Here is a 24,561-nt window from a genome sequence, read left to right on the forward strand (position 1 = left end):
AACATTCCAGTAAAAACTTACCGCAGTCATTCCAGGCCTAGTGTTTACCCACTGCTGAGGGATCCTCCCGAGCAGGACCCAGGGCACTAACACTGAGGCCGCCTCCTCACCTCTGCCCCAGTCTATCCCAGGAGATACAGGGAGCTCTGAGGGATGGGCCTGCACTTGCACTGATGGAGAGGAGCAGGGCTGGGGTGCCTCACAGTAGAGGACACCTCCAGGTGGCTGCCCCCTGAATCTGTGGGGTAAGCGTAAGGTGTTGAGGAGGTTCCTGGAGTTTGAGAGGGTCTCCTTCCTCACTGCCTCTCTACTGATTGCAGATATCTAAGCCAGCAACTAATTACTTCTTACATCAGCTCAACCACTCTAAGGTAAAGGGACATTTCCTGAAGTGATTGGCAAACAATCAGAAACCTTAATTGCCAGTGCTTTGGAGTTTTGGCTCAATCTTTGTATTTCCTGATTATGTTACAGAAATGTGTGTGTGTGTGCGCGCGTGTGTGTTGGGGTGGTGGGGTGGTGCTGAGGAGTCGAAGGGAAGCTTGCTGTAATTGCAATATCAAAGTTATGATCTGAAACTTTCCCAAAAAGCACTGGCTTCAAGAACAGCTGCAAGCCGGGATTCCTGGAGAGTTGGAGGCCACAGCCAGCCTGGCTTTGCCACCCCTGTCCCCTGGTCTAGTGCCCTCCACGGGCACATGATTAGGAGGAGAACTCAGGAGCTCCATGGTCATGAATGCATCCTAAGGCCCGTCTGCATTAAGCTCCAATTGTTACCTAGAACAACTCTCCCAGCAAACATGAGTACGAATTTAGGAGGTCTGCAAGTGACAGTGTGAAATCAAGATATTAATATTCACAAATGTATCATGTGTAAATTTCGGTAAATCCTCATTAGAAGCTGTCAATAGTTTCTTGGAAATCATGACTTACAGTGAAACAGTATACAAGAAAAACAACTGGATCATAGATTAATTGATATTAGTAATTTAAGGTCCTGTGGCATATATCTAGTCATGAAGGCATCACCAAACTTCCAAATAAAAACCAAAATGCTTCTAATATTAAACATTGAAATAAATGTGAGCTATACATACCTTTAAGAAAAGTTAATAAAAGCAAATAACATAATTATTTACTCAGTTATTCCAGCTTAGGGTTGCAGGAGGCTGGAGCCTATCCCAGCAGCTCAGAGTGCAAGGTGGGAACTAACCCTGGACAGGATGTGATGTCCTTGCACGTGCACTCACACACCCACACACTCACACTGGGCCCAGAGAGACACGCCAATCCACCTGATGTGCACATCTGTGGGATGTGCGCGGAAACTAAAGTACCCAGAAAAATTCCCTGCAGCCGTGGGAAAAACATGCAAACTCCACACAGACAGTGACCTCAGCCGGGAATGGATTTTTTTCTGATCAGCATCATCATTTCTCACTCAGTGTTCAGATGACATTGAATGAAACCTTATATGAGAACCTGCTGTGTGACATTTTGCACTGTAGAGAGATGCACTTGCAGGTGTTTCCATAGATCACTCTGACAGCAGGACATGGGGTGGAACCTGACTCAGACATGAGCCTCCCCTCAGGTCAGTTCACAGCCCGGCTCTACCACTCAACAACCCTGCCACGTTGAGCCTATCACTAAACATCAGAGCCTCGGTGTCCACAGCTGTGAAATGCAGACAGTAGTGACTACCTTGCAGGACAGAGAGGTGGCCATGCACACAGTAAGGACCTGGAGCCAGGCTGTTGGATGCTGGTCCTATTGCTCCTGGCTGTGTGACCCTGGGTAGGTTAACTAACTTTGCAGGGCCTCTAGCTTCCTCCCCGCAATAGAGTTGTGGCATATATTAGTTTGTGGAATGTACTTGCAACAGTGTCTGGCCCACCTTAAGATTGGGTATGAATGGCAGCTATGAACCCTCTGGGTGTTGTGAGAATGAAACGAGATCCAATTTCTAAAGGGCCTCCTGCTGTGATGCACACACGAATTAAACTCACTGGAAAGGCTGTTATATCATTGTGGGCACTATATTTGGTGACAGAGAGTAAGGTTTCACACTATTAGCCTGACTTTCCTGATGGATCGAGTAATATTGTTTCCCATTAACATCATGAGCATCCACAGGATAAGGTGAAGGAGAATCCTCAGCATGGATGGGAGGTAGAGTTTGGCTCAAGAGCCTCGGAGTCTTGCTGCTTCATTTTGTATGAGTGTGTAGTGGGGATGGCCTGGAAGAGGACACTATCAAAACATTTATTCAGGGAACTGAAGGTGATGGAGCAGGGAGACACACTCAATTTAAAACAAAAATTGAAAGTAAACAAGACTGACTGCTTTTGCCACAAAAATGCTGAGGTTTTTGGTAAACTGAGCCTTTGAGAATTTCCTGCATTATTATGTGCCGAAATGCAAAAATGTTTGGATTTGCTGTAACAATAAACTAAGCAAAGTTTTAAAAGGCAGCAGCTCCTCTAAATTCGACAGCACACTCGAGTCGAACAGGCTCATCAACTTCCTGAGCTTATCACACCCCCAGGTCAGCCCACAATGCTAAGTCAGGAAGAGGAGTTTGGAAACAGCCTCCCCACCAGGCCGGGGCATGGATGGAGAAAGAGGCGTGCACTGGTTCTGTCAGGGTCCCCCAACCTGCTGAGGGCCTGAGTGAATCCCTGTCTGAGGGGAGATCCTGGAAGAGAGGTGTGCAGCACAGGTGGCCTCTTCACTCTGCAGGGAAGAGACAGACAGCCTACGCCTGTCCTGGCAGGACATCTCACTGATGCCTCCACAGCCATGCAGTTGCAGTTGGGCTGCCTGGCTGGGGCCGAGCCACCCACCCATGCCTGGTCTCCAGCGGGTTCTCACTGAGATGCACTCTCTCTCCTCCAGCCTCAGGGCTCCACCTCACTCAGGGACCCCCTGGCTCAGGCAGGAAGGGCACATTCCCAGTGTTTCCAAGCAGGAAGCTGCTGAGCTCGCCAGCAGCCTGGCTGGTGTCTGGCTCTGTACACTCATGACTAGGCTTACAGGCCGACCCTGTGGCTCTGAAACTGGCTGAAGGTTTCAGGGGGATGCATCCTCTTTAGTGCATGATTCATGTTAGACCCTGGGGCCAGCACACCAAAGGCTCAAAGAGGAGAATGGGGAACTCCTGCCAGATTTTCTGAATTCTTGGGTATCTGACAGAAATCCTACAAGACACTCAGTCGGGTGTTCAGGACTACAGGTGGGAAGGACAAGGTCAAATTAGGTTGTGGCAGAGGAGCTAGAAGGGAGCCCAGGTCTACAAGGCATAGCTATGGGCCTCCCTGGGTTAGGGACAGATCTGGGGTTGATTTCTGATGGCCTGGAGGCAGCCACTTACTATCTGGGTGGCCTTAGGCAACTCTCTGGGCCACTCTGGGTCTCTATTTTGCCATTAGTAAAACAGGGATTGTCTCTCCTTTTCCAAGAATCGCAAGGTGGACTTCACACGATGACAGTGGCAAGGGCGTGGCAGAGCCCTGAGCAGTGGTAAGTGCCCTCCGTAATGCAATTACTCTGCCCCCCCCCGCCACCCCACCCCTAAACCTTAGCTTCGAAGAGCTGCCCTCGGGAATGAGACAATTTCAGACACTTGTTCCATCCCCTGTCTCACCACACTGGACAGTAAGGCCATTTCTGGCCCTTTCCCATGCCAACCCTCCCACCTCTTGCCTTTCCTCTGCTTGAGGTGCCTGTTTTCACACTCGTCCGTTGAGCTCTATCCCTCCTAAGTGTCTCACCTGTTCAGTGCATAAGGCTGGACTAGTGCTATATGACTTGAACTGGGCTGTGGCAACATGGAGAGGCCTTATGGGACTTTGGATGGAAAGTGGTCTTCTGTGCAAGTGTAGCTGGGATTGACAGCCCTGTGCAGAGGCACGGAGCCAGGAGCCCAGCGGCTGGAGGAGCCCTGCATGCCTCTGACACCAGCAATGCCCTGACAGGTGTCAGCACGCCTGCCGGGGGCTCCCGGCCCATTTCTCATCAGCAGCATCCAGAGGCTTGCAGCCTTCAAGGCCTTGTCCATGCGCAGCCACCTGGCCACTGACAGCCTGTGCTGGCCTGATGCAGGAGGTCTGGCCAGGGCAGGTCCCTCTATAAACCCTAGGGATGAGATGATCTTCCAAGTGCAAAGGACTGGACTGTGGGAGGCACAAGCAGATGAGCCCCAGGCCGAGCCAGAAGCAGGGCTCTTCAGGGCCCCGGGGCCTGAGCAGAGAAGTCCCTTGGTGCTGATCCAAAAGGAGGGCAGTGCAGAGTAAGGGCAGGAGCCAGGCCCAGTGCACATCCAGCCCTATCACTCGCGGGCTTTAGGAGCAGGGACGTGCTACTTAATATCTCAGCACTTCGGTCCCCTTCAGTAAATTGGATAATAATAGCACATAGGTACAGTTACTAGGAGGATAAAAACAGTGAAAGCGTGGCCTAGGCTAGCAACTGGCCCACGGGAGGACTCTGTACATTACTGAGGCCTCATTAATAATTATTAGTCTTCATTCATAATAAGTTACAAAGAGAAAATCTTAACAATTTGGTCCTCCCCATGGTCCCAAGGCAATGAACCAAGGAAGGAATCCTTATTCCCTGTTAGAACCAGTCACTGTTGCCCAACGACCCTGTTAGCCATCCTAGCCAGCGCTCCTGGCCCCGGGTGATGAACAAAGGAAGTGCTTGGGTGCCATGTCCAGAAACTGGCTGGGATGCCCATGGGCACCATTTCTGTGTGTTTTGTGCCCTCCTCTTTGGCAGATGCCTGACATGGCTCTCTGAGCCCCAATCCCAGAGGACAGTGGTCAGGGGAAAAGCAGTGGCGTTCTGTCCATCAAGTGTGTCCCTGTGCCCCAGCTTACCTGGTCCCTGCGCTGACACCACATCCATGGCAACTGGCGGCAACTTGGGTGAGAGAGGTCACAAAAGGTATCCAGATTGCCCTGAAAAGCAACGTGGCCATGAGAAAGACATGCAACCTGGACACTGCCTCCAGAAGGCATCAGGACTCCCCAGTCCCCCATGGCTCTGTCCCCAGGAACACACCCAGACAAAGCTTCCATCTCCCTCTGGGGGAGGGGCCTGGCAGCCTTGTGTGCTGGGGATGTGGTCACTGTGGCCACGGAGAGTTTTGGAATCTAGAACAAAACAGTATTTTGCTGAAGGAAGAGAAAACGCCAGGGGCAGATTCAGACAAAAAGTCCAAAGGCAGGAGGAGCCTGTGGTTCCGAGCAGAGGTCCTGAAGGGGAGCATGAGTTGGACCTGGGGGCCCAGCATGGGGACCTGGGCAGGAGCTCATGGCAGGGAGAAGGAGCCTTGCTGCTGGGGCACACAAGGGGAAGGCAGGTGAGAGGACCATGCCCTGCTCAGGGAGTAGGTACCTGAGACAAGGGAAGAGAGAAGAGGAAGACAGAGATAAAACAGGCCAGAAAACAGCCCAGGGCCCATGGTGGGCAGCCCCTTTGTCACTCGGTGCTGCAGTCAGGCCTTTTTGGGCCTTGGTGGGGATGGCATGAGGGCTGTGCGTTGCAAGGCAGTGCAGGCCACTGGCAGGCGACTTCCTACCCCTGGAGGCTGTGTTTCGGCTTCTCTGTGCCCCACAGTCTGAGGAGAGACAGGCCTGACTTCCCCAGATGCCCACTGAGGCTGCAGAGGAGCCTGACCCTCCCAGCAGGAAGCAAGATATCTGACCACAGACAGAGCCAGGACCGAGGGGGAGAGGGGCAGAGCCAGGCAGGAACTCTGGGGTCCTTCTCCCTCAACACCAGCCACCCAGGCGCCCTCTCTACCCCTGTGCAGGGCCCCCTGCCGCTGCCTGGCTGGGTTCCCCTCAGCAAGATGGGCCCTGGACCCGCCCGTGAAGGAGGTTTCCTCTGGGAGAGTGGCTGTTGTGTTGGCTCCAGGGCTCAAGCTCCTGCACAGGTGTCTTGTGAGGGCGCTTTCAGGTCTCCACCTCCTCCCCTCCCTGCAGCACCTGTCAGCCCATCTCAGCAGGCGACAAGCCCACTCAGTGACAGCTTTTCCTCACTGCCTGAAGATCCTGCTGCCCGGGCTGGCAGGTGCCCCTGGCATCCTTGCAGTGTTCGTGGTGGTGAGAACATGTGTCAGAACTGGTCGTTTCTATTTTTTTTTTCTGATCTGCATGACATTTTGTGACTCAGGTTGCTTGACACATGCACCTGCAGGCAGGTGGTCTAAAGCCTGGGGCCGTTGCCAGAGCTGAGGCACCCCTGTGGGAACCAGGGACTGGTCAGACATCAAAAGCTGCCACTGTACAGAAACATGGATCCTTCTAGAGAAGGAGTTCAATGTGCAGGGACAGACCTGGTGGTTCAGGGGAAGGAGCCCTCATATATGCCTGCCACTGGGGCATGAGGGTGAGGTGGGCATCTGGTTGCTCTTGGCATCAAGTGACCAAAGTCCAGCCCCCGTAGAGCCGGCCTTCCTCCAGGGCTCAAGTCTCTGCAGTGGGACCCAGCTGCCCCCTCCTCCCACAGTCCCATCCTGGAGTCACAGCCCCTCTCCACTGTGCCTTTCTCACCTCTATCCCTCTCATCCCGCACACTCCTTGGCATCCACAGCAACAAACAATCACAGTGGGGCAGGTGTTTACAGGAGCTGGGGGCGGAGGCGGGGGCGGAGGTGGTGGAGGCGGAGGCGGTGGTGGTGGTGATGGTGGTGGTGATGGTGGTGGAGATGGTGGTTTTTCCTGCTCTGGCTCCTAAATAAAGAAAAACAACTGTCTGCTGACAGTGCTGGCAGGGCACAGTGCTGTGTCTGGAGAATGAAAGGACCAGAGAGAAACCCACACCACAGGGGAGGGTCCTTCATGTGAAAAACATGCAAACTCCTCCTTGTTGGCAGATATGGCTCTTCTCGTAAATGCCAACGACTTTGTCTCTGTCCCCTTGGCTCTGGCTGCCCTTGTTGAAAGAGGTCTGCTCTGGGGGTTGTGCAATGGTCCCAGCATTTGCAGGTGACTGTCTGCATCCACCTGGTTGCAGATGCAGCCTCCCCAAATCCACTCAGCAGCACCGCAGAGGCCACCCTTGGCCAGGGAGGCCTGTTCCCACCCGATCCCAGGCCCAGGGCCTCCTGCCTCAGCTACTCACCACTGCCCCTGGCCCCTGGGGTGGGTTCCCAACCCAGGTGAGCCACAACCTGCTCCCAGACTCCTGGCCCCTGTGCTCACTGGGCTGGTGTCCCTCCCAGCTCGGTGCCCACCAGGACTCCCCCATCCCTCAGGCCTGCAGTCCTGAGCGGCTAACCCCAGCCAGCCCCTGGTCCCTGCCACGAGATATGGATCCAGGGAGGCCAAATGGAGCCACACCTGCCTCTATAACCTGGGGACAAGGCCAGGTCCCTGAAACACGGGACTCCTTTTCCAGAGCGCCTCTCTCCTTAGCATCTTACAAAAGGTCCTTGGGATATTGACAGAGAGCCCCATTTATTCAGGACAGATCATCATAGTTGCTGAAACTGGCCACCCCAGGCTGTGAATTGGTGACAAGGCTTATGTTAAGGGGTGCAGGGAGCGGGAAGGCGTGCTGGGGACATCACTGTGAGTCCCCCATCTTCTCGGGCTCCATTCTGCCCCTCTGTCACCTTCTTCTCTGCTCAAGCAGATAGAGATCATGGGGCGCAGGCTTCATGGCACTCTTGGGGAAGGTCAGTGGGCTCGTTGGGACGTGACAATATCGGGACCAGAACTGCGACTTACCTTTTCTGGCTTCTGCACAGGTGGTGACTCCTTGACAGTCTAGAATGTTCAAAAGAGACAAACGCAGGCTGGATGGGGGTGGGCGGGCTCTGCCTTGGCCCTGCACACAGCTGGGACCCTGGCCTGGAGCACCAGGACAGAGCACTGCCTTTGGGGTGTCACTCTGGCCACCCTGAGCCTGTGAAGTTGTACCCGGCAGGCTCCTCCTCCCAGGCCTAATCCTCCAACCTTACCCAAGGGGAACTCCTGTACCGCTGCTGTGGGGTTCCTAGGGGTCAGCCAGGCCAGGGACCAGGTCCCTAGTGAGGCTCAGCCCCTGCAAGTGTCCTTCTCGGCCCACAGCCACAGGGAGAAGAGAGTGTCCACCCGTCTTCCCTTCCTTAAGGAGAGCCTGTCTGTCCCCAGGAGCCCTCCCTGAACTCCCAGCCTCATGGCTGAGTCCCGGGCTTCCTCCCTGTGCAGCTCCCTATGCAGAAATGAGCCCTGCATGTTCCCTGGGCTGAGCTCTGTCCTCTCCTCCCTCTGCTCTGTCCTCTGTCTGCAGCTCTCTGAGCTGGGTCCGTCCACCCCAGCTCCCAGCACCCCTTCCATCTTCCCTGCCCCGGGCTCCATCTCTGTTTTTGGGTCCTGCTCTGCCTTACAGGGAGCCCTTCCCACTCCTGTGGGGTGGACATTTCACCCTCAGCCCTGACAGGACAGGACTGTGAGCTGCCTGTGGGGAATGGTGGCTGCTTCATTTCTGTCCCTACGCAGCCCAGCATGAGGCCCAGGGGAAGCTGGAGCTCAGTAAAGACAGATGAAGGAATGGGGAAGGCACCAGACATGTGCCGAGATCCACACTGGTTCCTCAAGGCACAGACAGCTGGGGGTTACAGCACCGTCCTCCATTTGGGCCATCAGGACCTCATGGGGGCCCCTCTCTTCCTCCCTCCACACAGAGGCCACCTCCTGGCCCTTGTCCATCTGAGGCTTCCAGAAGTCTGGATTGTTGAGGCAGCCCTGGTTTCAGGGGTTCTGGGGTCACTTTTCTCTAAGAGCCAGGACAGGCCTCAAACCCATGTCCAGGGCATTCCAGGCCAGCTCTCTGTGGCCAGCCTGGGGCAGGAGGCCCTGCAGAAGCCCAGGCTTGCTAGGCTCTGGGAACGTGTGGACAGGTCTGCGACTCCCTGGGCTCACGTGATGAGCTGAGAGCTGAGGGAAACTTCCCACAGGCAGGATCACGGGGCAGTCACATGTTAGAGTCCCACAGAGGGCGGGCCTGTGCCTGGGCCCCAGGGCTGGGCGGGCAGGGAGCACTTGCCTTCTTGCGGCATAGCAGCCAGACACAACACAGCAGCAGTGGCGCAAGCAGCAGGAGTGGCACAAAATAGAGCCAGTTGCGAAAAATGCCCTGGTGGAGAAAAGAGAGCACCATGAACCACGCCTAAGGGACAGAGGAATGCCAGGCCTGGGAAGGCCTCGGTGGCCTCTTCCCCGTGCCCACCACTTGGTGGCCCATCTGCCCACTCCTTGCTCTCCCTAGCTGGCCCTGTCTGGTACCACAGTGGGGCCAGTGGCCAGGGCTGGGCCCCAGAGAGCTATAGACCCTTTCTCTGGCCCTGCTGAAAGTCTCTGCCCCAGGGCCCTGCCAAGAAAGTCCTGGAAGCTTCTGTGGTCTGATGAGCCCACCCTCACTGCACACCTCACCTGCAGCACAGGGCTTCTGTGAGGACCACAAAATCTACCGGTACAAAGACGGGTGAGGGTGGAGGTGCACGCACAGGAGCAGGGACAGGAGACCCGGGTCCATCCCCCACAGCCTCTCTCCCCACTTCCAGGCTCTGCACTGTGGGCACATCCACGCACTGCTCTGAGCCTCAGCCTCCACACCAAAGGAAACGAGCCGCCCTCCCTGGGGGCACTTGTGAGATTTAGAGAGCTCCAAGTCCTGGCTCAGAACCAGGGCCACATGGGGTGTAAGCAACGGGAACACTTCTCTGGGTGTTCTTCACAATAAGGGAAACTTGGGCGGCATCCGTGGGAACGCAGGCTGCTCAGGCCTTCCCCAGATCCAGAGCTCTACTTAAGAGAAGTCTAGAGAGGGGAGGAGGGGGAGGGGAGGGGGAGAGGGGAGGGGAGGAGAGGGGGAGAGGGGAGGGGAGGAGAGGGGGAGAGGGGAGGGGAGGAGAGGGGGAGAGGGGAGGGGAGGAGAGGGGGAGAGGGGGGAGAGGGGAGGGGAGGAGAGGGGGAGAGGGGAGGGGAGGAGAGGGGGAGAGGGGAGGGGGGAGGGGAGAGGGGGGAGAGGGGAGGGGAGGGGAGGGGATCTGTGCTGGGAACCTGGCTGGCTGAAGGAAAGGAACCACTGAGGCTGAGCATGAAGGCCGCTGGCAAGGTGGGAGCCCCAGGGCTGCTCCTGATGTGCCTGTCACAGTCGGGCTGTCAGTGGGTAGATTCCTGATGGGGAATGTGTGCATTCAGCCTGCAGATCCATGCGTGGATGTGCAGGGACAGGCAAGGGTAGACCCAGAGGGAGGACTCTCAACACTGGTGTGTCCTCACAACTGAGACTGGGTACAAGGCGGTGGAGTGGGCTCAGGCCTCCCGCCCGTCCCTCCAGCACATCCTCCTGCCTATGCGGCCCTGGGCCAAACTGCCCAAAGATGTGGAGCTCTGAAGAGCAGGCACCGGGGGCACAGCACCTCCATTCCCAGGGGCTTCTTGGAGCTGAGCTCGGGTCCGAGTGCCTGAGAGCCTCCCCTTCAGCAGCAGGAAGGAACATACTGCAGGGCTTGGCGAGGGAGCAGAGAGGGTCATCTCAGGGGCCTGAGCAAGGAGGAGAGGCAGAAAGGGGGCTGAAGGCATCTAGGAAATGATAGCAAGTGACCACCAGGCAGGCTCAGGGGCCAGGGTCATGAGCAGGTTCAGGACCAGATCAGCATCTGGGGCACCAGTTCAGCAGCACACACACACCCTGATGGCAGTGTGTGGAATCCTCCAGAACTCCTGGGCCTGAGGTCCTGGCCTAGAGGTGCTGGACTCTGGCTCCTGGCAGACAATCTCCCAGCCTCACCCACCTGCACCGTCTGGAAGCCAGCTTGGAGCAGCCTCAGGTGCCTGCTGCACATGTGACTTTCTGGGACTGCCTGGGAACTGTCTGCCCTTTCTGTGCTCCCCATGGTATATGTCCTTCTAGTGCAGAGGCTCTGGACAGTCCCCATACGTGTTTGCAGCCCCATGCTGGTACTCACACATGTGGTGCTGGTGATGCTGACATTGCTCTTGAAGAATGTTTTGCCTTTGTTCAAGCTGACTTCAATAGAGTACTCCCTAAAGCACAGAAAATGCAGATGGTCAGAGCCAGCCCGGAGAGATGCAGTTCTTGCCCTTGGACAGCATGAGTAATGAGAGGTCATTCCCCAAACACTTGAAGGTAAACTCAGCAATGATGACCAAAGGGTAAGTGGGTCAGGCAGTGAGGGGCTCTGCATGGGGTCTCATGCCATTGTGAACATGTCCTAAACGACCAGGGACCGCTGCTTGGTGTCACCATCCCAGCTCTTCTGTATTTACAGTCTGTTGGCTTCACTCTGAGAGGCAACCTGGAGCAAAGGTGCCATTCCTCTGGCAATCATATCCTGCATCCTGCCCTCCTCACAGACCCTAGGACACTGCAGATCCCTGAATACCTTGGGGGCCACTAGCAAGGGACGTGGGGAGGAGGGTGCTCTTTGCCCAGCCACAGACATGTGCTGCCCCAGCAGAGGGGGGGCATCCACATTCTGTACACCTCACGGTGCCCAGCCCTGACTCCCTGGTCTCTTGCTCTCTAGGGCCTCCTGCCAGGGGCACTTACTCTCCAGGTTTTTCTAGTTTTGGCCCAGGGCAATTCATGGAATTATTGTCGATACTGGTTGGCTTTTCATCTAAAAGAAAATGACATGAGAAGAATGTCAATGCACCTGTCTGTCCACTGTTCCTCCCCACGTCTGTCCTCAGGATGCAGGGCTGACCCTGTGGCCCAGGACCAGCATCTGGGCTCTGCCTTCCTACTGCACAGACCCCTGCAAGCACCCGCCACACCCAGGCCCTGTGCAGCGCTCTGTTGTGTAACAGGAACAGGCAGGCACAGTGTCTGCTCTCACAGACTCACCTTTAGGGATTGCATGGGACACAGAAAACAAAATAAAAAACAGGACAAAACAGATGACAGAGAGTGCAATGTGCTGTGATGTCCATGACCACAGGAGGTGAGGGGACTAGAGGGGAAGGGACAGCCACTTCATTATGCGTGACTTCTCCTATCTTGTAGAGCCACAATTTCTGGTCTAGAGGAACATGAAATGATGCAAGGCCAGGGATTTGCTTCAAAATACTCTGTAGTAAGGGTACCAAGGAAAGCAGGTGGGGGCAGGTTGAGAATTACTGAAAGTAGGTGATGGCTTCTTTAAGTTGATAGTACAGTTCTTGCTATTTTGTATAGTATTGTAAACTTCCATGAATGATAAATTACCTCTGAAGAGGTGACATTCCAGCTGAGATTAAAAAGATGAGGAGCCAGCCAGACAAAGATCCCAGGTAAGCGTGCTTGGGGCTGAGAGAGTGGCATGTGCCAATGCTCTGGGCAGTGACTTGCTGACCTTGTCAAGGAGGGAAAGAGGTGACCCAGGACAGGGGGCAGGGCCTCGTGGGCCCTGGAAAGGGGTTGGGGTTTTATTTCTTGTGCAGTGAATCTGTCCAGGTTGGGCAGATCCAGGATATATTTCGCACATGGAGGCAACAGGACTTGCTGGTGGGATGGATGTGAAGAGGAACCTCAGAGGAGTCAAAGATGACATTTGAGTGTTTGACCAGAACAACCAGGTGGACAGTGACACCATTTACCAAGATGGGGAAGTCTGAGGAGGTAACTGGGTTTTTTTTTAAGTCTGTAATTTTGTTTTCCAATTTTTGTTTATTTATGTATTTATTCATTTTTGTGGGAGCGTGGTGGGCTCAGGAGAGTTCCGTAAGGTGTAGACATGGAACATTCTCACTCCTGAGCCCATGCCCTTTTCATGCCTCCTGAAGTGTGGGGGAGGGCGTGAGCCCTGCTGCACCTGCCTGCTGGCCTGGCTACAGCTCTCTACCCACTGGGCTCGGCTGCCAGGAGCCCCCAGCTTCCAAAGGCCCATCAACTGCATGGCCAACCTAAGACTGGCAGAACCCATTGTATTGACCTTTTTGCCAAGGATGATTTCAAAACAATTATGGCATCCTCCTCATTTTCCTTTAAAAGCCTTTCTCTGTTTTTTTTTTCACCTCCCTAAAAATGCACAGTTTACTCTGGCATGTGTTGTCCATTGCAATGTCCTGTTCCTGAATAAATAGCACTTCTGTTTAGAGACACTCTCTCTGTTTGTTATTTCGGTTGTCAAAAATCGCATACAGGCGCTTCCAGAAGCCAGAACCAGGCTCTGCCCCTGCTGCCCTGCAGGGACAGATTCAGGACAGAGGGAAGCCTCTCCCTGACCTGCACCTCCAGGCTGGCATCAGCCACCAGGGAAGGCACGCTGCCATCTAGTGTGTGGTGCAAGGGAGGCGTGTTCAGTGGTGGCCAACACTCCAGGGACATTTTCCAGGGATATCTTCCTAATAGTGAAAGTAGGTTTAAAGGTTGTTCTCAATTATTCTAAAAAATAAGCTTCCTTTTACTCCTGGATAAGCCATCAACCAGGAGCAGAATGGCCATCTACGCAGGTGCTCACAGCTGTGGCATGGGCTCCCCGCTGCGAGACGTCGGTGCTGGCCTGTGTATGGAGAGGTAGATGGTAACCTCCAGGGTGGGAAGCCAGTACACCTACAGGCCCACAGAGGAGACAGCTGAGTGCCCTTTATGGAGGTAGGCTGGGTATCCCCTTTCCCAGGAGCTGCCACCACAGGGAGGCAGAAGGCCCTGGTAGGGCAGGCAGATCACCTGGGTCGGCCTCTAACCCCATAAGGTCCACAGGGAATGGTTGGCAAGGGCTGGGAGGCTTGGCTGGCTGTGGGGAAAGGCAGCATTGTGTGGGAAATACGTGACTCAGAGGCACCGAGGAGACAACTTACCAATGATAGTGCTTTCATTGAAGATAAATCTGCAAATAACTTCATCCTGTTTCTTTAGATTCTGAAAGCCATTTCCATGAATAACCACATGGTAAGGTTCTGCAAAGACAACATTCAAAAGGTTGAGTGAGGAAGAGTAGGGGGCTGCCTCCCCTCTGACCTCCCTGTTCCCGGAGATCCTCCCCCAAAACTGAATTCGCAGAGGCTCCTGTAAGGAAGGAGATGTGTCTGAACCAACATCTATGTGTCCACTGGGTCAAATCTTCATCTGGTGTCACCGAGGGTCCAGGAGAAAGCATCTGGGCCTTGAACACTCAAGGGCCCTCTCCCTACCATTCCTGAACCAACACGCTCAGGAAAGGCCTTGGTCCTTGCACAGGGCAGGCTCAGAGTGCTATTCCTGCCCTGAAATTTGTGGTGCTCCCTCAGCCCCAGGTGTGCAGGCCGTGCACTCAGCCAGGCCCTCCCTGATGTAAGGTATAAGCGGAGCCATAATGCTGCCTGAAGACACCATGTCTCATGCCTCAGCTGGGCACCCAGGCCTGGATGCCTCCTTCAGGGCTGCTGAACATTCAGGGTCTCTCTTCCCTGTCTTTCTGTGTGCCTGTGGCAGGCAGGACATCCACAGGGGCAGGGCCAGGACTCAGGTGGGGCAGGAGAGCCACCTAGGACCCTGCTCAAGGGAATCCATCACAGAAGCCGTTTTAGCTGCTATTCCAGAGACCTATAGGTGATTCCTCATCTCCTGCTCTTCCTGAACCAGGAAGGACCACAGGGCACCCATCCTGAGGCTCAGGGAGTGTGTCCTTCCACCACTGTGGCTCCTGCCCTGAGACAAACACCACAGGGGATGACACAGGCAGGTGAGGGCTGGCCCCAGGAGCCAGCCAGGGTTCCGGCAGGTCTGCAGCTGCCAAGGGCATTGGCCTCCACCCCTGCCTCCTGGCTCAGGCCCCGCGCATTCCAATCCCTGCTGATGCCTGGGGTGCCCCCGGTCCATGCACCCAAGGAAAGCTTCCTGTGAACCCTGCTTCCTGCCTTCCTGCAGCATCACACCTTCAAGGTGGGCTGTGGGTGAAGCAGGCCTACCGACATGCTTTCTGAGGCTTTTAAAATGGGAGACTGCAGTTGAAAGCCCGAACATTAACCACAAATGTGTAGATTTGCAGCTTTCTTGGGAAATGGGAAATGCAGGCCTCAGTGGGTTTGTGTTTCTCCATGTCAGCTCCTGCCTGGGACCTAGGGAACCATGCTCCTCAGATGAGGAGCTCCAAGGCCCACCTCACTTCAAGGCCCTCAGCACTGACTGCTGACATCAGCCGGCTGGGCCTGGCCTGCTCCTCCTGCTCAAGGTGCCAGCCCAGCCCTCGTGGGCACCCACTTGATGGATACTATGCTGTCCTCAGAAAACCCTGGGCCTGGTGGGGGCACCGAGGCTGTGAGAGAGCAGGAAAGGCCATCTAGGTGCCCTGTGCTGAGCAACTAGACATGGGCCACCTCAGGGCAAGCATGGGGTCCTCTCCCACAGCTAAAGCTGACAGCAGCTGCTTCCCAATCTGATGCTGCCAGGCAACATCTTCCCCACTCAGGCTTCCAAAAAGCCCTGGCCAGCCAGACACTAGGCTCAGTGTGTGCCCGGGAGGGAGCAACTGGGCCTGTGGCCTGTGCACCTTGGTCAGCCCAACTTGGCCACTCTAAGCAGGGCTGAGGGCTGTCCCAAAGCTCCATGGACAGGGTAATTGCAAATTACATTCTGGGCTGTGTCAGGATTATGTATTGCAAGCAAGCATTTTTTTTTCAAGATGGATGGATGAAGAGAGAGAGAGAGAGGGAGAGATAAAGGAAAATGGCCAAACATTCATTGTAAAATCCCAGTGGTGGATATAGGTGTGTTTGTGTTCATTGTACAATCCTTTCCACTCACCTACAGGTTTGAAAATTTCAACAATAAAAGGGTGGAAGAAAACCAAAGAACTAAATAAGAAAATTATGCTTAGACATAGACAACCAGAAGTCATGATACATCCTGGGTGACAAGTGACTGATGAGAGGGACAGACCAAGCCCTTGGGCTGCAAGGAGTCAGAGGGGCTGGTCATCAGGGAAGGCTTCCAGGATGAGATGCCCTTTGAACAGGGCTGTGAAGGGCAGGTGGGCTCGGCCCTTCAAGGTGAGGCAAGGCTTGCAGAGTGCCTATGCTCCACCTGGTCCCACCTCTGCACAGGGGCCCAGAACAGGGAGTGGCCCCTGGAGGGCCTGGGGGTCCTGCTAAGAGCCTCAGACACCTGCCAGGCTGGAGAGGGAGATGCCTGTCAAAACCCTCCAGCCATATGTGGCGGATGGCCTCAGGATGGGCCTGGAGCAGTGAGCCCAGCAGAGGCCTCTGCCAGGCTGGACAGGAGGCCCAGGACTGAACGGGGGAGTCTGGGCTGTGTGCCTCCCTCCCTGGCCTCCTTCCTGGGCTCCCTGGAGACCTCCTGGCTTCTTGGTGGCAGCCTGCTGAGAGGGATCATTCTGTTGCATTTGGGTTTCAGGCTCCTGCCTTGGCCTTTCCCTCCTGTGACTGTCACCCTCCATGTGGGGCAGCTTTGCACAACTCAGCCGACAGCTGACAGGTCAGGGCTATGACTGCTGGGCCACGTGAGCAGAGGCAGAAGGCCGAGCTGGTGGGCAGAGGGCATCTGCCACCTCGACTCAGCTGCCTCCAGGGAGGAGTGACGACTCACATCCTCAGCTGGGGTTGACAGGGCTGCTCAGACGCCACAGCCTGTGCATGTCCAGGGGACATCATCAGAGGAGCACAGCTGTCACACTGGCTGCTAGGCTGAGTGGCTTTAAATCAGGAGCAGCAGAAAGAGACCCCAAGAGGAAGGGGAGCTCTCTCTACTCCACCCCTACCCTCAGCTCTGCATCGGGGAGAGGCGGGGTCGGGGACAGAGCCCAGGAGCAATCATGGAAGTGCCAGCGCAGCTCCTGTTTCAGGGACCTGCCAGCTCCCAGCCCTGTGCCAGTCCCTGCACAGCCCAGTGCCTTTGGACTCACAACAGGCCTGACAGCATTTTTTCTGTTCATGGGAGGCACTTCTGTTCACGGGAGCTCACTGGCGTTGGACAATTTGCTCCTGGTCGTGTGCCCATGGAGAGCAGAGCTCAGACATGGACGGTGTGTCTGTCCCCACAGCCTACTGCCAGGGCACCCTGCAGTGAGGAACAGGGAGGCCAGAACCCAGCTGCTGGAGGCCTCGTGGTCTTACTAAGGGCCTCGTAATGTCCCCTTGTGATGAAGGGAGGACACCCAGGGCTCCCTTCATCTCCAACAGCCGCAGTTGTGCAACTGCCGGCCATGCAGACCCCCAGCCTGCACAGAAAGAGCTCAGGACAGACAGAGGCATCACAGAGCCCCACACAGGGCTGTCACCACCCATGCTGGGACCCCGGCTGACAAGAGGGCATCCTTGCTACGTCCCAGACAGCATGGACAGGCACTGGGATTGATCCTGTGGGACTGAGGTGAGCCGAGGGTGTTTGTGTGGACGCCTTTGTCGGGCTGTGGAGGTTTCCTTCTGCTCACAGGGCGATGTGGGATGTTGACGCCCCTACTTCTTGTTCTTCATCCCCTGAGATAACCGCTTGGTTCCTGTTTCCTGTTTTGTTGATGTGGTAAATTACACAGATATTTCAGCTCCTGCACCTGCCTGGCCTTCCTGGGAGGAGCCCTGGCTGCTCCTGGCCCATGGTCTGGGTTAGCTGCTGCTCCATGCCATTTGCTAGTGTTTTACTGAGAGCTTCTCACACATGTCTTTTCTTGCTTTAGAGTTAAACTTACTGCTGTGAGGTAACAACACACTAATTGTACACAGGTACTCACACCACCACCCCCGCATATTACCCCCACACCAATAGACACTCACATTCACAACCACGTGGGCCACACCTCCACACCCACCCACCCATGCACACTGCACCACAAACACACTCAACCCACCCCATACCACACACATCACACCACACACCACACACCTGAAGCACACACACCCACAACCACACACACACATAAATAGCAAACACACATACACAAAAATACCAAAGACACACCACGCATCCCATACACATGCCACACACATCAGCAACACACTCCCAACTCCCCGTATGACACAAACACACACTGGACACCACATACCTGCATACCAGACACCCTTCCCACACATCAGCAGCCTTCCACACACCAGGCAACCTTCCCACACACTCCCACAAGACCCCCGCTCATGCCACACACACACACTGCACATACACCACACACACACGCATATATGCTCCCCTACACACACTCACACCCCCACATACATATTACACAGCACCTCAGCTCCCACACAACATACACCCCACAATACAACACACATAGATGCATTACTCATGCATACCCCCTACACACCACACACACAGCACATATACACACCCCACACAATCACACACACATTTCCACAGCACACAGACCACATATTACCCTCTCCTGCAGAATTCACACATATCAAGCCTCCCACAACACACCTTCCCACACATACTACACATACTGCACCCACACAAACTACATACGCACAAACCACACACACCAAACACATACACACCACATACACACACCACACTCACACACTCCCCACACATCCTCCCCCACACATACCAAACAAATGCACACACTCCATACACACATGCACTCATGCACACCACCCTTTGGCAACCGCAGGGCCTCCGCAGCTCTCACCTCCTATACACTCAGAGGAAGGCTCCACCGATGTCACGTCAAGACAGACCTTTGACGTGAGCTGGAACACAGGAGGGGTGGGGTGGGGCAGGGAGAGTGAGCTTCCGGCCACAGGAGCCAGGTCCCCAGCCCCTCACCTCTGCCCACTCACGGCGTCAATGGTGCTTCTCAGGGCCTTGAAGCCATTCTCCACTGCAAACACGTGGTCAGGGCTGTCTGCAATTGCTGTTATCTACAGAGAGCAGAGCTGGCTCGGACTCCCCGCCAGGAGGTGAGGATGCAGCAGACCCCCGGCCCAGGGGACAGTGTCTTGCCCCCATGCTTTAGGGGCAGCAGAATGTCAGGCTCTGAATGTCGCAGCCTTCTCTAGCCAGCAGCCCACTCTTGGGGAGCGGGGAGCTCTTCCACCCTCCCCTCTGGCATGGTGGGATTTATATAACACGCTGTCAATCACTTCTGCAGTGGCCATGGGTTGGCCCAACTCACTTGGGGCAGCTTAGACAATCGTCCTCGGGGTGGCCCTGGGAAAGCCACCTGGGATGCCTTTCCCCACTAGGCTCGAAAGTGGCGCCTGGTTACCTGTTTGGAATTACCTGGGCCAGCTTATAATCAGCCACACCCAGGGTGTAAACGTTGGCCCCCAGTTTCCGAGCCTTTTGAGCCTAAGGGAAAGAAGGCATTGCGTATTAGTCATCAAAATACATGGAGCAAAATGCTGGTAAGTATGAACTGGACTCACTTCTCTGAGAGTGTCCTGAAATGCATGTGCCACCAGTTCTCCATCGGTCATAGCAATAATCATGGTGGGAACCTTGTCTGTAGAAGAAGCAAACAGTGGCCTGCTCAGCAAAGGCACCAGGAGTGACCTCCAGAAGCTCCGGAACCCCTGCAGGTGGCTGGGCCCACAGCGCTGCCCACTCCAGGGCATGGCCAGGTGCCCTCACCTCATCCTCCAGAGGAGAGGCTGCCAAGACCCAAGCACCTGCCACCCAGAGACCCCCTAGAGTGAGGGAGGTCTCAGCCCAGCACCCATTTTACAGTGGAGGGGCTGAGAGGGGCAGGGTCTTTCCCACCAGGCTGCCTGAACCCTCACCCACTAGCGGCCTGCACCACCTCTGCCTGAGGGCAGCTCCAGCCAGGACCCCACAACCACAGGCCTGTCCCACGGGCAGGGAGAGGAGCTGCTGGGCCCTCCTATAACAGACAGGCTCAGGGAGGCTACCAGGGGGCCGGGTCTTGCTGTGAACAGAGCCTGCAGGCAGCCCTGCCAGCATCTCTGGGCCCAGGATTTCAGGACTCCAGGTCAGTGGCACCCGGGCAGGGGACCCCACAGCCACCTCAATGCCTTTCCTCACCAGCCCTGCCTTTTCCTGACAAGAGCTGCAGCGACACAGTGGGGAGAGAAGTTGGGGGCCCTGGACAGCCTTCTGTGTCATATGAGATAGGATCAGGGAATGCAAATCACTCAGAGGAGAGACATGGAAGGGAGGAGGAAGACTAAGGTGTGTGCAAGGGGGCAAACCCCTTGGCTCTTCTCTTTTCCTTTTCACACAGCCCAGCTGGAGGACAAGCACCTCAGGGTTATGAGCACCAGAAATGCACACGCAGGATCCCACACAGTTCTCAGAACTCCATGGGGCGGGGGCTTACTATGCTCATTGCACCAGGGAAGGACCTGGAGCTCAGAGCAGGTGAGCAACTTGCTCCAAGAGGCAGGGCAGGTGTGGCCTTGCAGAATCTGCACACCGAGCTCTCTGAGGCTCACGCCCAGCTCTGTTCCCTCTATGTGACCACCATGGGGATGGCAGGTGCTTACTTCCGGAGTTGAAACTTTCGATCTGTTGAATTGCCTGCAAGAAAATGAATATTGAGCCTGGACAGTGAGATGATCCCACTGATGCTCTAAGATTTTGTGGGTTAGGGTTAGGGTTAGGGTTAGGGTTAGGGTTAGGGTTAGGGTTAGAGTTAGGAGATCAAGGGTTCTATACCTTTCTAAATCCTGCCTGCATGAATGTGTGTCCTTCAGGCACAATTTTCTGAAGCTGGTCAAGACCGTTTTTTATTCTATTCCTGAAAAAAATAAAAAAGGTGGTTGACCTGGAAAGACATTGACTGTTAAAAATCAGCTCCCAAGCTCTCCGAGAGCCACTGTTCTTTGTGCGAGGCCTCCTGCATGAAGGAGGGGGCCAAGCAGGGGCTTCGTGCTGCTCATTCCTCATTGCGATTTTGACCAGAGATTTCAAGCCTTTCTGAGCTCATCTCAGTTACAGAGAATGCAGGCCTGGGGAAGTTCACCAGGGCCCTGCTTGGACCATCTCTGGTGATAGTGGGAGTTTCCCATGGATGAGCAACTATGAGTCAGGAACTGCAATGGGGCTGACATTCCTAGCCCTGAACCAGGGATGGGCAACTGAGAGTCAGCCACTGACTGTGGGGTTGACATTCCTAACTCTAATTCTAACTCTAATCCAAATCCTAACCCCAACAAGGATTCTCTTGTGTTGGGCACTCTGTCCTTTAACAGGTAGGGCTGCATTTGGGAAAAGTCATCCTGCTAAGCCCCCAGCCCTGCACCCAGCCTCGACAGCCCCAGACCCCTGACCCTGACTCAGTTTCCTGCTCTATCTTTACCCTGATACAGGAAGTAGCAAATCTGCTTAGTTAGAGGGCCTGGCCTCCTTGACTTTCTGTGCCCCTGAAACAAAAAGACCAAAGGCTGGAGAGGCAGCCCTGATGGCTGCGCATGCAGGGGCTGAACACTGATCTGTGGACTGGCCGGGGCATGTGGCCTGTCAGCTGCTGTTAAAGCAGACAGAATGGGCTGGGGCAGACAGGACTGGCTCTGGTGGCAGGACTGGGACAGGCCAGGGACTTAGGGTCAGGCTAATCCAGTGTGACAGGCTGAACCTGCACAGCAAGGCTGGGCAGAGCATGGACCCTGAAGGATGGCTTCCCACTCGGGCAGAGTGTCCCTGCCATGGCTGGAGCTCTAAGAGCCCTGCCCTGCCCAGCCCAGGAGGGGAGGAGGCCAGACCCATCCATACCCAGAAGAGGCCACGGCCTGGCCTTTCTCTGGCCATGCCCGAACCCCGCTCCCCATCTGGGTCACCCGCCACAGTCCTCCCCCATAGACTTGCTTTTTACCACCTCACACCTACCCAGTCTCTCTGACAAACCCACAGCGCAGGACACACAGACTCAAGCTCCTCTACCCTGTATTCCCTCGAAGCTGCAAGTGGGGCCCAGTCCCCCATCCAGTCCTCAGTGTCCTCACCTCTCTTCTGTGCTTCATCTCCTCTGGGCCCAGTTCCGGGCATGTGCATTGGAAGTGCCCTCACCTCGGGCCAAACAGGAACTCTGCTGTGCCCCCTGCTGGGCCTGGGCTCCAGCCGCCTGAGCTTGTTCCTCCTGCCTCCCTGCACTTTCCCAGCCTGCCCTGGAGCTCAGAACCCCACCCAGGGGCTCCCCAGTCTGGGCCTGCCAGCATCCCTGCACTAAAGCCCCACTACTCCCACCACCAGCTTTGATCCTGTCTCCCTCCCGCACTGCTCAGGGCAGGGGGAACAGGCACAGAGCAGCAGCCAGCACAGTGTGTGTTCACAGGACACCCCACCCCCCGCCAGCCCCTGCACCCGGGGAATCCTCACAGCCACCTTTCAGGGAAGGAGGCAGGGCAGAGAGAGGGCAGGGGAGCGTGAAGTGGGGGAGGCTGAGAACTTCTGGAGCACAGGGGCCTGCAGGTAACCTTGCAGCCATGGGTAGGAGGATGCAGGGGAGCTGGGGCTAAGCTCAGGTGGGTACTGTGAGTTGCCCTGACCGGCCTGCCCCGTGTGCTGTCAGGCTCCCAACCAAGGTCTCCGGGAGCCCCTCAGCTCCCTGGAGCTCCCTCTGGCCAAGCTCATCAGGCCTCCCTTGGGGGATCCAAGCAGCACTCACTTGTCTGAGGTGAGTGGCAAGACAGTCTCGCCGTCCGTGGAGTAGGTGATGAAGCACATCCGAATATTTGGGCTGTGAAGGAATCATGTGCTGGTGAGAAGCCAGAGGCACCGGCTCAGAAGCCAGGGTGGTGAGGCCAATTCCCCACCTCCCACCCCAACTCTCCCGCTTTGGAGCCCCTTGCTGGACACAAGGAGGCGAGATAAATGTAGTGAAGGACTCTGAGGCCTGTGGAGACAAGGGCTCCATAGAAGAGAGTCAGGATAGCAACTCACTGCATCCCCACACTCCTAACACCCCAAAGACACTTGCACACGCACACACATGCACACCCACAGGCACACACAGGCACACGCTCACACACACACGCACACACACAGGTGCACACACACATGCATACACAGGCACACACACAGGTGCACACACACCACACACACCCACACACATGCATACACACACGCGCACACACACACACAGCACCCATACACATGCACCCGCACATGCACACATGCACACACACACAGGCACATGCACATGCGCGCACACACATGCACACACTCAGAGGCACACACATGCACACACACGCACAGGCACACACAAGCATACACACCCCACACCCACATGCATACACACTCACACACTCACACATGCACCCACACATGCACACACTCATATGAACACACACACACGGCACCCACACACAGGCACCTGCACACAAACACACAGACACACATACCTTATAATGAACAGGCAGGGAGATGCACACGCAGCCCTCCCAGCTGGCCTCCCTCCTACTGGAAAATTCTTTGCCTTTTCACCCCATTCCCTCCTCCCCCTCCTCTCCCTCATTCCTCCTTCATCTCAGAGGAGTGACTCTCCCTATTGGCAGCCATGCACACAGCCTCCCTTTCCTCTCCCTGACCCTCCTTCCTACCGGCTGACCCTCAGTGGCCCTCGGCGACAGTGCTGCCATACGTCCCCAGCGGAGCTCCCCATGGCTCCTGCCCTTGTTGCCCATTCATTTTACCCACAGTCATCAGACTTTTCTTCCTTAAGTGCCACCTTGATCATGCCACTCCCCTGCTCAAGAGCCTTCTCTGGCTCTCTATGGCTCGCGGCAGGAAATCCCAGCTCCTTGGCCTGGCATAATGAGCCCCTGTGGCTTTGGCCTCAGGCTGACCTGCCCAGCCCTCTCCCAGCCCTGCCTGAGCTAACCTCATTCCCAGCCAAGTCAGACCACTCACTCCACCACATGTCCCGTCTTTTCCATCCTGCAAGAACCAGTTCAAAGACCCACATCCTTGGAAGCCACCCTTGACTTTGTCCTTAGGAATTCCTGCTTTTTCCTTTAACCTTCCATGTGAGTTCTTTGTCCTCTACTTGAAGCCGCAGCACTGTGTAACCCAGAGTTCCAGGACTGAGTCACTGGTTTCCCTGCCTATTGTCCCTTCCCAGCGTGTGATGTCCCCAAGGGCAAACTGCCTCCCCTGCAATATATCCGGGCTCACAGGCAGGAGCCAGCCAAGGCTGCTGAGACCACATGGAACCAGTGAGCGCTGGCCTCATTCCTGTGTCAGAATGCCACCTTGTGCTCTGTGTCCCCCACTGAGGGACTCCCAAGCCCACCCCATCTGATGGGATGTGCCCTCTGCCTGCCTTCCAGAGGAAAAGCTCTCTGCAGCTCAGGGGAGGCTGCCATGCGGAGATCTGTACCTTTGGAACCTCGCCACTGTTTCCTCCACCCACATATAAAGGTCAATCCAGTTATTGTTCACGCTGCCAGACCTAAAACAAAAAGAGATGTGGGTCAGGGAGATGAGTGCACCTCTCTGATGGGCAAGTGTCTGCCCCGCCCCCAGCCTCCCAGCAGGCTCTTAACAAGCTCTCCTGACCCCAGCACAGCTGAGGCTGGGGTACACCCCCAGTGGCCACTGGATCATCTGAGGTCATGAGTTTCACCAGCTGAGTGGTCAGCATAAGGTGACCACCCAGCCCCATCTGCCTGGGACTGAGGAGCTTCCTGGGATGTGGGGCTTTTGTTGGCCATCCAGGTGGCTAATCAG

At 55.6% G+C, this 24,561-nt stretch overlaps 1 protein-coding gene across 1 annotated transcript in view; it reads right to left on the reverse strand.

The window, feature by feature from the left end:
- Positions 1-24,561, reverse strand: part of ANTXRL (ANTXR like) — a 40,266-nt gene that overhangs the window by 11,786 nt on the left and 3,919 nt on the right. The window contains exons 2-16 of the mRNA XM_030798435.1: positions 24,212-24,283; positions 22,499-22,570; positions 20,551-20,632; positions 20,379-20,412; positions 19,302-19,378; positions 19,156-19,224; positions 18,714-18,794; positions 18,563-18,623; positions 13,806-13,904; positions 11,575-11,644; positions 10,970-11,048; positions 9,043-9,132; positions 7,743-7,781; positions 6,564-6,743; positions 4,884-4,964 (exon numbers count right to left, since the gene is read on the reverse strand). Of these exons, the coding sequence (XP_030654295.1) occupies positions 4,884-4,964; positions 6,564-6,743; positions 7,743-7,781; positions 9,043-9,132; positions 10,970-11,048; positions 11,575-11,644; positions 13,806-13,904; positions 18,563-18,623; positions 18,714-18,794; positions 19,156-19,224; positions 19,302-19,378; positions 20,379-20,412; positions 20,551-20,632; positions 22,499-22,570; positions 24,212-24,283 (1,186 nt within the window). The remainder of the gene's footprint in view (positions 1-4,883; positions 4,965-6,563; positions 6,744-7,742; positions 7,782-9,042; positions 9,133-10,969; positions 11,049-11,574; positions 11,645-13,805; positions 13,905-18,562; positions 18,624-18,713; positions 18,795-19,155; positions 19,225-19,301; positions 19,379-20,378; positions 20,413-20,550; positions 20,633-22,498; positions 22,571-24,211; positions 24,284-24,561) is intronic.

This window comes from Nomascus leucogenys, chromosome 18 (assembly GCF_006542625.1).
Source record: "Nomascus leucogenys isolate Asia chromosome 18, Asia_NLE_v1, whole genome shotgun sequence".
NCBI lineage: Eukaryota > Metazoa > Chordata > Mammalia > Primates > Hylobatidae > Nomascus > Nomascus leucogenys.